General features: G+C 44.7%; 1 protein-coding gene across 1 annotated transcript in view; it reads right to left on the bottom strand.

The window, feature by feature from the left end:
• Positions 1–403: 403 nt before the first annotated feature.
• The window catches only part of STXBP2 (syntaxin binding protein 2), a 46,539-nt gene continuing 34,219 nt past the window's right edge, over positions 404–12,723 (bottom strand). The window contains exons 9-19 of the mRNA XM_081317672.1: positions 8,778–8,908; positions 8,561–8,668; positions 8,161–8,218; positions 7,365–7,430; positions 5,373–5,453; positions 5,071–5,209; positions 3,730–3,836; positions 2,745–2,840; positions 2,177–2,262; positions 1,621–1,778; positions 404–1,533 (exon numbers count right to left, since the gene is read on the bottom strand). Coding sequence (XP_081173798.1) covers positions 1,454–1,533; positions 1,621–1,778; positions 2,177–2,262; positions 2,745–2,840; positions 3,730–3,836; positions 5,071–5,209; positions 5,373–5,453; positions 7,365–7,430; positions 8,161–8,218; positions 8,561–8,668; positions 8,778–8,908 — 1,110 coding nt within the window. The 3' untranslated portion in view covers positions 404–1,453. The remainder of the gene's footprint in view (positions 1,534–1,620; positions 1,779–2,176; positions 2,263–2,744; positions 2,841–3,729; positions 3,837–5,070; positions 5,210–5,372; positions 5,454–7,364; positions 7,431–8,160; positions 8,219–8,560; positions 8,669–8,777; positions 8,909–12,723) is intronic.

Below are 12,723 nucleotides of genomic sequence, written 5' to 3' on the forward strand. Positions count from 1 at the left end.
GCATAACATAACCCCTCTAAACATTAAGAAACAAATACACAAGAAAACCTGAATAAAATCTGTGCCATAGGAAGAACTAAAGAGTTCAAATCTAGATGTTTTAACAAACGAAGATGAAGCCTTGTTTATTTTCACAAGCAACTTAATCTGGCTCCAAGGTTATCATTTATGCCAGGTAAGCCTCTCTAGGATGACTGCTCTCATGGTCTCCGTCTCACCTTTTGGGAGGGGTTGGACCATCTGAAAATATCCCTAATGTCTTTAACTCTACAGAAATGCATAAATAATCTTTATGCATTTTGTTGGCATTTAAAACTAAACTTAAGATACTGCAACATCTTTTAATAATAAATACGTTAAATATCTGAAGATATTTTGTACATCATGTATGAAAAGAGACAACTCTGGTTAAATGTTTAATTTCAACATTTTAAACTAAGGCCAGAAATACAAACAAGATACTTGTGGAGTGTAAAGCAGTAGCATACATCTTACTGCATCACGGTGAACAGTCTTGCTATCCCATTTTTGACCAGCTGTTGTTTCCATGCTGTTATCAGGAAGTGGAACATGGACAAAATAAATACACTTATACAGAGTACCGTTTCCACCTGGAACAGTAACTTTCTAAGATGAAGGCTGGCGTACCCGATTTTTTATACAGAAAACAAAAATTATCTTCTTGCCTAACTATCACAGCTTGAATTCTCCTCTACAGAAGAGAAAATGCCAACAAGTGTGAGTTTCATATTTATTTTAAAGACTGAGATTCCTCAGCTGAGCTGTGCAATTTTTGTAACACAGCCAGCACATGCCTTCTTCAGCAAAAGCATTTTCCTGCTTTTTGAAAGCAGCAACTAATCATCCTTTCAAGCTAAGTGTTAAAACAATAGCCAAGCTTCTAAACCTGGGAATCCAGAGGTGACAGTTTGTTCTTGAACATTTCTATAAAAAAAGAACAAGCAATCACTTTTGTTGATCAATTTCCTTTGCTGGGGGTGGTGGTGTAAGAAAAAAAAAGTAGGCTCTGATGAAGCCCATCAAAGTTATGTATGTCAGGTCAAAAGAACTGATTTCCTGGCAAGGCCTCATATAATGGAACAAATAACTGCTAAGCAAGAACAGAAGAGACTTATTCATAAACTACATAGCCCCTACTTCTCCTCCTCATTTATGGGGGAGAAGAAAAAGGGTGTCCAGAAACAATGTCATAATAAGAGATGAAGATGAAGACAGATCCTTATCTTATCCTCAGTCCAGGCCCTGAGAGAGGTCCTTCCAGTGTCAATTCAATCATGATAGCTGGCTAAAGACTGGGTCAAGATAGGGCCAGTCTCAGAAGAGTTCAAACAAAGGCATTGATGAGGAAGAAGCCATCTTGCTGAGGAAAAAGTTTCCTCCAGGTAGCTAATCGAACTGTTGCCAGCAAGTCTCTTAGGGGCTAGGAGACGTTTTAGGTCTTCAGGGGTGTCTGCTCAGTCAGGTTGCGCACATCTTCCAGGAATTGTTTGGGAGTCAGGATGTGGGATGAGCCTATGTGGGAGAGAAGGATTACCACAGGAATCCATCAAAGACAAGGCACTTGTGAGCAAGCAGGCTATCCACTGGCTGTGCGCTTACCAATCAGCACTTCCCATTTTCCATCAGTAGCCTCCGTGACTTCATAGGCACAACGCATCTCTGACATGGTAACTCCACCAAGCACATACAGGATAAGACGGGGTCCTGTCCTGTACTCAGTTGCTGTCTTGGTCTTGTGCCAATGTCCAAAACGGGCACTGTGAGACAAAAATGGAGGAACCATCTGCTAAAAGACTGTCAGCCAAGCAATCTGGGAAAAACAGCCTTTCCTTGCATGCTAGACAGCTCCCTGGGAACATTCAACACCAAAAGCTGGTCCAAGAGATGGAGGATCCCACCCTCCCAAATGTACATAGAAAGAATCAGCTCTATCATATACTCTTCAGCCATTCAAGGACAGGTGATGTTGCATCTACAAACCTTTCAAACTGAAGAATACATGAATGTTCTTCAACCAACTCTTAAGTGGAAAAGCAAACATCTTTACATAAGAGATGAGTAAATTTTCTTCTCATCATTTAAATGTATATCTTGTCTATGTGTTAAAAATGGTGCTGCCTTATGCTTTCTTCTATTTGTTTGGAGCATCACTTACCTCACAGCAGTTTGGGAACAGGGACCAGGGGCAGGGCAAGACATATAGGGCCAGACCTTCTTATCCAGTTTGTCCTCAATGGCATCCTGTGTCAAGATGAACAAAAGTAAAAAGATGGGTTCCTTTTTTCTGATTTGATAGAACCTGGCATTGTGTGAAAAAGGTTAAAGAAGCCGTATGGCTGATCCTGGCTGCTCAGTATGCACGTGCGGGCACAGACGTTTTCGTTTGTCTTTTTCCCTGGGGGTGGGGGTGGGGGGTGTCTGTTTTCAAAAATTTCATCCTGACCACAACTACTGTCTAAGCAAGAAGTCAAAAGTCGTGCAGTTTGATGGACAATAAATCTGGACTACAGAACAAAATAGTAATAAGGACTTCGTGATTTATCTTCTGTCGATTTTCTATAGCAAGAGCTTAATTTTTTTTTTCTTGTGCAATTCAGGTCACAAAGACATACAGGGCAGATGGATTCTCAACTGGATTTGCTTCAGGACTGAAGCTGTATCCATCCTCAAGTACACAACCAACACTCAAGGCAGCCAGCTCCCTTCTCCCTCTTTCTGTGTACCTCCATGACATCCTTAAGAATGGGAATCCACCGGGAGAGTTGGTAGGTGGGCTCTAACCGTACTTTCCTCACAGGCTTCAGGTTTCCGCCAGTGTCCTGCAAGTAGAAAAGCCCATTAAAAAAAATGAAAGAGCAGGAGCCGGGCCTGTTGGAAGAAAGGCAGAAGAGGGTGGACAAGACGGTTCAAGAAAGTCCAGTGTTTAGAGGAAGATGGAATGGCTTACCTAAACAGCTCCAGCAGGACTGGCTGAGGGACAGGCAAGAGAGGAAAAGAGCAGAGAGAAGAATGAGCAGGGAGAAACATACAACACCGGCAGACTTAAATAAGAGGGATTCTTATCTTCATCAAAAGGATAGCCAGAAGTTACCCTTCTTGTCCATGAACTGTCAGGGCCATTACTCAGACTGCACTAGTGAATGGTAACTATGCACAAAACAGCACAGGCACAAGCGACCTGCCCAACAAATTCAAGGTACTAGTAATGGTATTCAAAGCCCTACATGGCAGGGGTCCGGAGTACCTGAGGGAACACCTGCTGCCGGCATCGACTTCCCTCCGCCCTGTGCGTTCCCACAGAGAGGGCCTCCTCAGGGTGCCACCGGTCAGAGAATGTCGATTGGTGGCCCCCAGGGGGAGATCCTTCTCTGTGGGCGCCCCGGAGCTATGGAACCAGCTACCGGTTGAGCTCCGGACGGCGCCCGACCTTCGCTCCTTTCGCCGCGAGCTAAAAACATACTTTTTTGAACAAGCTGGCCTGGCCTGATGAGGGGATTGGGGGGGGTTTGCTACTGTTTTTTATTAGGTTTTAATGATGTATTTTAGTATGTGGGCATTTATTTAATCTTGTTTTAACTTTTGTAATTTGTATTTTTATTCTTGCCCTGTTCACCGCCCTGAGTCCTTCGGGAGAAGGGCGGTATAGAAATAGTATTAAATAAATAAATAAATAAATAAATGTCAGTAGCAAATGCATATGTGAAATACCTCTGGCATGATGGTGGCCCCCAGGCAGTGCATATTATAGAGGGTGTCTCTCTCCTGCTGGATGTTGGCATGCTGGATGAGCTTGGTGAGGTTCTCCTCGTTAATGCCTAGGTGAAAGGAGTGCAGCTCAGACCGAGGCCTTCAGAGTTTTATGACCTTTGCCTTCCATTATATTATCCCCTGATATTGCCACATCAATTATCCACACTATTTTTTTTCAACCAGAGTTTTAAATCTGGTGTGTTACTCTCCAGGGCTTTATCAGTTTGTATTTGGTACTCCCACAATACTTTAACATGCTCTTTACAATACTTTTTCTACTCAATGTTCCCACCAATTTTTACGGGTGCTTCAGTAAATCTTTTATGGCACCTATGTCTTTGCTGAGAGAGGTAGTCCTCGACTTACAAGAGTTCATTTAGTGACCGGCCAAAGTCACAACATCACTGAAAAAAAGTGACTTACGACCGTTTTTCACACTTACAACCGTGGTAGCATCCCCATGGTCACGTGATTTACATTCGGATGCTTGACCACTGACTCACATTTATGATAGTTGCAATGTCCCGGAGTCATTTGATTGCCTTTTGTGACCTTCTGATGAGCAAAGTCAATGGGGAAACCAAGATTGCTTAATCGTGTTACTAATTTAACAACTACAGGGATTCACTTAACAAATGTGGCACGAAAAGTTGTGAAATGGGGCAAAATTCACTTAACAAATTTTTCTCTTAGCAATATAAATTTGGGGCTCAATTATGTAAGTTGGGGACTACCTGTAATCAGTTATGTTTAATATTTTGTGCATGAACTGATTATATGATCTATTGTTTCTTCTGCTTCTCAACAACATCTGCTTTTTTCAGTTGTAAGTCATTGCCTAGTTTCCCCACAAGATGGTTTTCATGTCTAAGGGATGTTAGAACTCACAGTCTCCTGGTTTCTAGGCCAGCACACGTCTCTATGTTTCTGTCACCGTTTCAGATTTCACCACCCAGCATAGGAAGTGGATGAGCACTAACCATGAGTGTGATGGCCCTGATTGTGCCATCATAGATTTTTATGCTTTTAAAAAAATAAAAAACAGAAGCAAGAACTTTCTTTTCTGTGGTGGCTTAGAGGACCTTCTCATGGCAGTTGACACAACCGCCTGAGACTTACGAGTTTGATGTAGCTAGTCATAGAGGGGATTTAACCCCTCCTAGGAGACAGCAGTGTTGTGTGAACATGGCATCCAGTTATGGGCAAGAAGCGTCCTGAAATTTATCTTCCTTTTGGTCCTTGCAAGGGATCTTTTCCCTAACCTAGGCAGCTGAGAGAGAAGTTATCCAGCAATAGTACCATTTTGGAGAAGTATGCAAAGCAGGATAATGCGAATCTTATCAAAGGCTTCCACAGTGGTATCAAGAACAATTGGCACAATACTCTTCATTGGGTTCTTGACTTTCTCCCCTTCAACATCTGCCCCTGTGGCCAGATCCTGTGAGGAGGGAGAAGAGATGCCCATCAGGAACGATCCTTTTCACCAGGGAGGAGAAGGGAGACACCCAAAGTAAGTTGTACTTCACTGTGAATACGCAGAATTGAGCTGCCATGGCGGCTCCCTTTTCTTCTCACCTCTCCTGAATTCTTAATATGCCTACCTGCTCCACGCCACACAGCTTCTCTATGGTGCCCTTAAAGGTATTCATGCAATCTTCAGCCAGATGCAAATGTGTGGAATACTACGGGATGAAAGAGGATGGTAAGAAACAGGCTGTCAACTCTACAACAAACATGGCTGCAGCCATCTTGCTCGTTCAAGGTTGCCACACAACAGGGAAGGGGAACGAGTATCTCTGTTAGCCTAAACAATATTGTGTCCCGTGGAAACCAAGGTCACTCTCTCATTTGGAAGAGGAGGGTCAGGCATTCTGGTAGAAAGCCTGCCAAATTGCCGTATTGGGTCACATCGCTATTGCATAGCACTGTGGTGGGAACTTTTACTTTCTAATAGTGTAGCTCTTTGGAGGGAATTTCAGACTTGGTTTCACTTTTGACTGTGCCGATATTTTGTATCCAATAAACATGTTCTTTGAGGAAGATTCAAGCCTCTAAGTTCTGATTTATTCGGTTCTATCGGAACCATGACACAGGCTTTTTGCCAGCATTAAAGTTTTTCTCTCCTGCCCCTCCAATGAACAAAAAGTTGCCTGTAGAAACTGAGCAAGGCAAGATCCGAGGGATGCCTGAAAAAATAGCCACAATCTGTAGTAGCTAGAAATGCCATGATCAATAAAAGTTATGCAAATGAAATTAAGCTTGCCCCTGTGACTATTCTCCACAATCTGTCCCGCTTGTACTTCTGGCAGTGCAATGGCTCCAGCCCTTTATATTACATACAGATCTTAACAAGCAGAAACCTGGCTATTTAGAGAGACAGATGAGATGTCTCTGGATAAAGATTTTGGCTCATCGCAGCATGTTGAAAATGATTCTGCAGATAATACAAAATGAGATATACTTTTCTCACAACTAAATATGGTTGTCAGAAAAACAGCTTCCATGGAAGCTCAAGGAAGCAGCAGCAGTTTGGTGCAGAACATTCAGAAAGTATGAGAGTAGTACCAAGATGGGATTGGCTAAGCTTTGTGGAACTTGTAACAATGGGGACTGTAGCCTAAGGTATTGTATACAATCCATATTATAAGGTAGAGTATACAATCCATGTCCTGTCCCAATTCTTCTAGAGCTTAAATTTACCCAGGCCATTTAGATACACATGGATGGGTGAATGAATTAAGCTTTTTAGTTTAGAAGTTATAAACTCATACATGTTTCTACAGGCTTGCAGATAAAGAACTGTGAAGACTGTACCATATCAGCTGAAATCAAAGAGCCAGAAGGTAGGGTGAGGCAAACATTCTTACTGCTGCGAAAATTATAGACTTCTATAAATGGGGATTTAGGGACGTGGTGGCTCAGTGGGTTAGGATGCTGAGCTTGTCGATCAGATGGTCGGCAGTTTGGCGGGTTGAATCCCGAGTGCCGCGTAACAGAGTGAGCACCTGTTACTTGTCCCAGCTTCTGCCAACCTAGCAGTTCGAAAGCACATACAAATGCAAGTAGAAAAATAGGGACCACTATGGTGGGAAGGTAACAGCGTTCCGTGTGCCTTTGGCGTCTAGTCATGCTGGCCACATGACCACGGAGACGTCCTCGGACAAGCGCTGGCTCTTTGGCTGTGAAATGGAGATGAGCACCGGCCCCTAGAGTTGGAACGACTAGCACGCATGTGCGGGGGAACCTTTACCTTTTATAAAAAATGGGGAATTTTTTTTTCTCATATTGGATTTGCTGCTTGAATCAGAAATATATTAGCTCAGCAATAAAACATAGATGAACATGTCCAGACCTGATTTTCGATTGGTGCAAGAGCCTATGTGGACATGCCTCTAGTTGTTTTTATTCAGCCTTTTAGTGTCAGATTTAAAGACATTTTAGAACATGAAACAATTTGCACTGTCAGCGTACTCTAATTCATGCTAATTGATGGTGGCTGATTATAGGATTGACTTATTTTAAATCACTTATATAACTGATTACAACAAACAAATAATTAAGTACAGGCACATGATACATTTTGTATCTTTTACCTTGTGAAGTTCTTTCTGGTATTGGGGCATCTTCTTCAGGATCTGAGAGAGGTCTTTAAGGTTAGCCTAGAAAGAAGAATAGCAATTGCCCATGACAAACTCAACATAAAGGCAATCCAAGTATTAGTAAAATTTCAGATAAAATCAACTCTCCCCCTCATTTTACAACCTGGTTGAAGGAGCTCCTAATACTCCTAGATACCTTGAATTTACCCCCAAGATATATGCAGGGCATTCAGGTTAATGAATGCTGTCTTACAAGACCTACAGGCTGACGGTTCCTCTCTTTTATGTCTGGCTAAGTAAGTTCCAAATTTCTAGAGCAGTCACTCAAGAAGCTTGAAGAAACTCAACGTTAAAACTTCAAAGGATGGAAATAAGTAATTTTCTCCAGAATTTCCATTTGTATGCAAGTTCTACGGAGGAATGTCAGTCCCTACCCTACACTGCCTCTTATTCTCCCAAATGACTTCAGGGTCACTTTTGCTGCTCTGCCTGAAGATTCCTCATCTTGGTGTACCCAAAGGCCCTCTTATTTTTGTGCTATCTATACTTCTCGATGAACCTTTCTTGTGCACTGTGCACATAACTGTGTTTTCAAAATGCTGCCCGGAACTAATGAGATTTAGTTAAGGTTAACCCGCCTCCCTGAAAAACCAAAAAGCAACGATGTTTCAGTCACTTAAGTGGAGCCAAAGAAGCCTAGCTTGCAAGATGTAGAATGCACGTCCTCTCCCTCACCACAAGACTCTCAGGAAGGCAAATCACAGACAAGACGAGGGTCTGGCCATCCTACCTTATCTGTGGTGAGCCTTTTGCTTTCACAGAAGGTACGCAGGAGCTCAGTCACTTTCCTGTGGAAGGAGGTCATATTCAGGGCCAAATACAAATACTCATCCCCAACGTGCAACTCTTCATCTCTCCCACAACAATAGACTCTGTGCGGCCTCCAAAGTCCAGGGCTCTCTGTACCAGAAATGGCAGTAATTCTGGAACAGAGGGTAATGGTGGAAGCAACATCTCTTCCCTCCCCCCAACCTCCCCTCTTCACAATGGACACCAATGGCAATCCAGATCAATTTAGGAAGAAGGGCTCCAGCAGGCTTATATTGCTCTAGCCAGTTGCCGTTCTGGCTGATTCATGAACTCATCAGGCAATCAGGCAGTTGTATGTAGGGCTGTATGCAGGTTCTCACTTGGACACGTCTGCGATGTGCATATGGCGTAACTGCACCCAGAGGTCATCGTCCTCGTCCAAGAGTACTACCTTTTCCCTGGAGTCACTGATGCCTGTGGATTCATACCTGAAGGAAGGCAACAGAGTAATATTCTGTTAGAAACATATGGTTGCTCTCTAAATGGGAAGGCACAGAATTCTTTTACTCATTCTTTCTCCCCCACAGCAGCTCTCACCGGTAAGTATCACTCTCAATGTTGAGCAAGTCGTAGGCCATGGCTTGGAAAGTGAGCTCATGAAGAAGTGGCGACACCAGATCATAGCTGCGGTCAACTATCAGAAGCTGTGATCGAGATTTGTCAGGGCCCTGAATGCAGCAAAAAGAGGAAGATAAAAACAAACAAACACAACTTTGTGGTTTCGGTTTGTATGTTGTGCTGCATGTTTCCCTGCTAAGCAGAGTCCTTAGGCGTATCTTAAAGAAATTGATGAAACATGGCAAGATTGATTTATTCTGTAATCCTATTTGGAAATAAATCCCCCCAAGTTCAGTGGGACTGAGCAAATAAAAAGACAGCCACAGAGCTGCACTGTTAATTATTTAATGGCAGCCCTGCTACAGGCACTAAGGAAGAGTGGAACAGCTGAGTATTGCAGACCCAATCTCCCCTCCAAACATTGACTGTTGACTGTGGACAGCCTTTCTAGACATCTTTAATAGAGAGCTTGGTCAAAAATTTATTATTTAAACAGTGCAAACCCCTTTCCAAGGAACGTAAACAATTCCATAAGCGTAACGGACTTAACGCTTGTGATGTCAACACAAGCCACTAAAGAGGCTAAAGGCTGTTAATTCTCTGTAGTGCAAATTCTGCTCTAGAGCCATCTGAAACAAGGCCTTTAGATTCTACTTGGACATCCCACCATCTTCACTATACCTTTAACTGACCTAATAAGTGTCCCGGGTTTTAATGTTACTTTGGTTATGATGACTGGGAGAGGATGGCAGAAGAACCCAGTTTTATTTAAATGCTGCCAACTGTTTCACATCTAGTTTATGAAATGTACAAAGGCAGCAGCAGGACCATCATTGTTACCAAGGCATTTTCCGCATGCCCAAGGCCAGAGGTAGGCAACCTCGGCTCTTTTATGACTCATGGACTTCAACTCCCAGAATTCCTGAGTCAGCTGACTCAGGAATTCTGGGAGTTGAAGTCCATGAGTCCTAAAAGAGCCAAGGTTGCCTACCCCTGCCCAAGGCTATTCAGAACAGGTGTAGTAGCACTGCTGGGCCACTTTTGGGTGTTAAGAGTTCAATGCAATCTGTCATTTAGCCTGCAGGTGGCATGCAAATACACTATAGAGGCCTATGGACATGAATGTTCACTCCAGAGACAGAAGGTAGATCAGGCTTTCTAAAACAACATTCGCTGGTGATGTTGGAACTGCACAATCTCAATCACACAGTTGCTAGCAAGGGACAGCTAACCTATCCAAGTACTTTTTATTATTTATTTATTTATTTATTTATTTATTTATTTATTTATTTATTTATTTATTTATTTATTTATTTATTTAATAATATTTATATACTGCCCTTCTCCCGAAGGACTCAGGGCGGTGAACAGGGCAAGAATAAAAAATACAAAGTTACAAAAGTTAAAAAAGAATTAAATATATGCCCACTAAAAACAGTAAATACAAATATTAAAATAACAATAAAAACCCCACCAATCCCCCATCAGGCCAGGCCGGCTTGTTCGAATAAGAATGTCTTTAGATCGTGATGAAAGGAGCGAAGATCAGGCGCCATCCGGAGCTCAACCGGTAACTGATTCCATAGCTCCGGGGCGCCCACAGAGAAGGATCTCCCCCTGGGGGCCACCAATCGACATTCTCTGATCGGTGGCACCCTGAGGAGGCCCTCTCTGTGGGAACGTACAGGGCGAAGGGAAGTTGATGCCGGCAGCAGGTGTTCCCTAAGGTACTCTGGACCCCTGCCATGTAGGGCCTTAAACACCATTACTAGTACCTTGAATCTCACCCGGAAGACAACTGGCAACCAATGCAGCTCACGGAGCAGAGGTGTGACATGGGAGTATCGGGAGACTCCCAACACAACTCTCGCGGCTACATTCTGTACCAGTTGGAGCCTCCGGGTGGTCCTCAAGGGCAGAAAGGTAAATAGCATCCTTTTTCATGCATTCAGGAGTTTCATGGCTACTCGATAACTCACAAAAATGCATGCATGGGCTGTAGAAAATATTATGTCCTATAAGCAATGTCTCAAAATTACTTGTTATAGATAAATCAGCTTTCAATATACTACCCCCTTTCTTAAAGGAAAAGGCAGCACTTCTTCCTGTTCAAAAGCAACACGCTTTCAGGTTTCTAGGTATGAAGTCACCTTGCTTTGTACACAGAATTCTGCCACTGTTGGGTTTTCACACAATACTGTTGTCAAAACTCGTCCTGCAACAAGCAGGGCAGGTGCCGAAACAGGAACGAGAGACTTCTGCTGCAGTCTAGAAGCACTTTATTCTTCAGAGCAACAGCCGCAACAAGAAACAAAGCCAGCGTTGGCCGCTATCCGCAGCCAACGCTATTATATACACACCTGAAACCCCCACCCATACTCCACCCAAACACGCCCACGCCCTCCCATTCCCTATAACTTCCCCACCCCACCCCTACAAGTCCCTTTGCCCGTCGCCCAACCAGGTAAGCCTCCTCCCGTGCGTTGCCGTCACCGTGCTCCACCCCCTCACCACCTCCCTGCCGTGCCCAACTCTGAAACCCCCTGTGGTCATCCACACCCGCAGCTCCTAGCCACCCAGGCACCGCGGCGGGAAGGGGCTTGTCTCCCAACGAACCCGCCGTAGGTCCTGAACCCCCCCAGTCCGCCGTGAGTGGGCCCGAACCTCCGCCGGTCAGCTGTGCGGAAGAAGACGACCGGGGCGGCGGCGCGGCCTCCCGAGCTCTCTGGGCCGCCGACGCGCCGCCAGGCAAAGCCAGCTGTTGTGCGGCGGGGAAGGAGGACGGCTGAAGCGGCGGCGCAGCCTCCCGAGCCTTCCGGGCCGCCACCGCGCCGCCAGGCAAAGTCAGCTGTTGTGCGGCGGGGGAGGAGAACGGCTGAAGCGGCGGCGCGGTCTCCCGAGCCTTCCGGGCCGCCGACGCGCCGCCAGGCGCAGTCAGCTGTTGTGCGGCGACGGATGAGGGCGGTCGAAGCGGCGGCGCGGCCCTTGGAGTCTCCCGGGCTGCTACAGAGCCGGCCCCAACCGGCACGATCCCAGGAGCCTCGCAGTCCGCCGGGGAGGCAGGCAGGTCGAGCGGGCGGCAGGCGGGGGTTGCCGGGGAGGTGGAGGGACCCCCCCTCGAGTGTCGGGCTCCCGAGGCCCGACAACTGTCTTGTGTTTGCTTTTCATTATGTTATCATTTTTTTGCCACAATAACTGATTAAATACAGAGAGATGGAATATCTGCATTGGGTCCTTTGGTTGGCAGCAATAAGAGCACTTCTCCACCTCCAAGATCACCCCATTTTGATACAGCACTCCTGTTCATTAAGACAATTGTTTAAAAACAAATTACAACCAGTGGAAAGCCCTGCTTTAACAAAATCATTCAGGGCCAAAGACGTTGGTTCAATTAATGACATGGATCTCAGCCGTAGATGAGGAACAAGTTCCTTCTCCTCTTGCCCTACACAATTAGGAAATTCTTCTATTACTTCCCTCTTTATTTTATTTTTATTTTAAGAGGATTTCACACCAGTCAACAAAAGTCAGCCTGACTTTTACTTTAGGTGGCAACTGACACACTACTATGACCATCACCACCATCTTACTGCTTGTTTTCCTCCTCTTCTCTTTTCATCCACCTTTTCCAGCATTACAGATTTCTTCAGAGAGCTGGGACTCATAATATGTCTAGAGTATGATGATTTAAGCATGGCATCCACACAGAGAACCGGTTGTTCACATATTTGAATCCCACCACTGGTTCTGGCTCAAGGTTACATTATGGAAACTGTCTGGCTTTCTTCTTCTTTTGGCTTAACATGGAACTTACACACAAAGAGTTTGCAATGGTTGACTCAGCCTTCCATCCTTCCGAGGTAGGTAAACTGAGGACCCAGATTGTTGGGGGCAATAAGCTGACTTTGTAAAAATGCCACTGGGG

Source organism: Vipera berus (genome assembly GCF_964194415.1).
Source record: "Vipera berus genome assembly, chromosome: 2".
In the NCBI taxonomy this organism is placed as follows: domain Eukaryota; kingdom Metazoa; phylum Chordata; class Lepidosauria; order Squamata; family Viperidae; genus Vipera; species Vipera berus.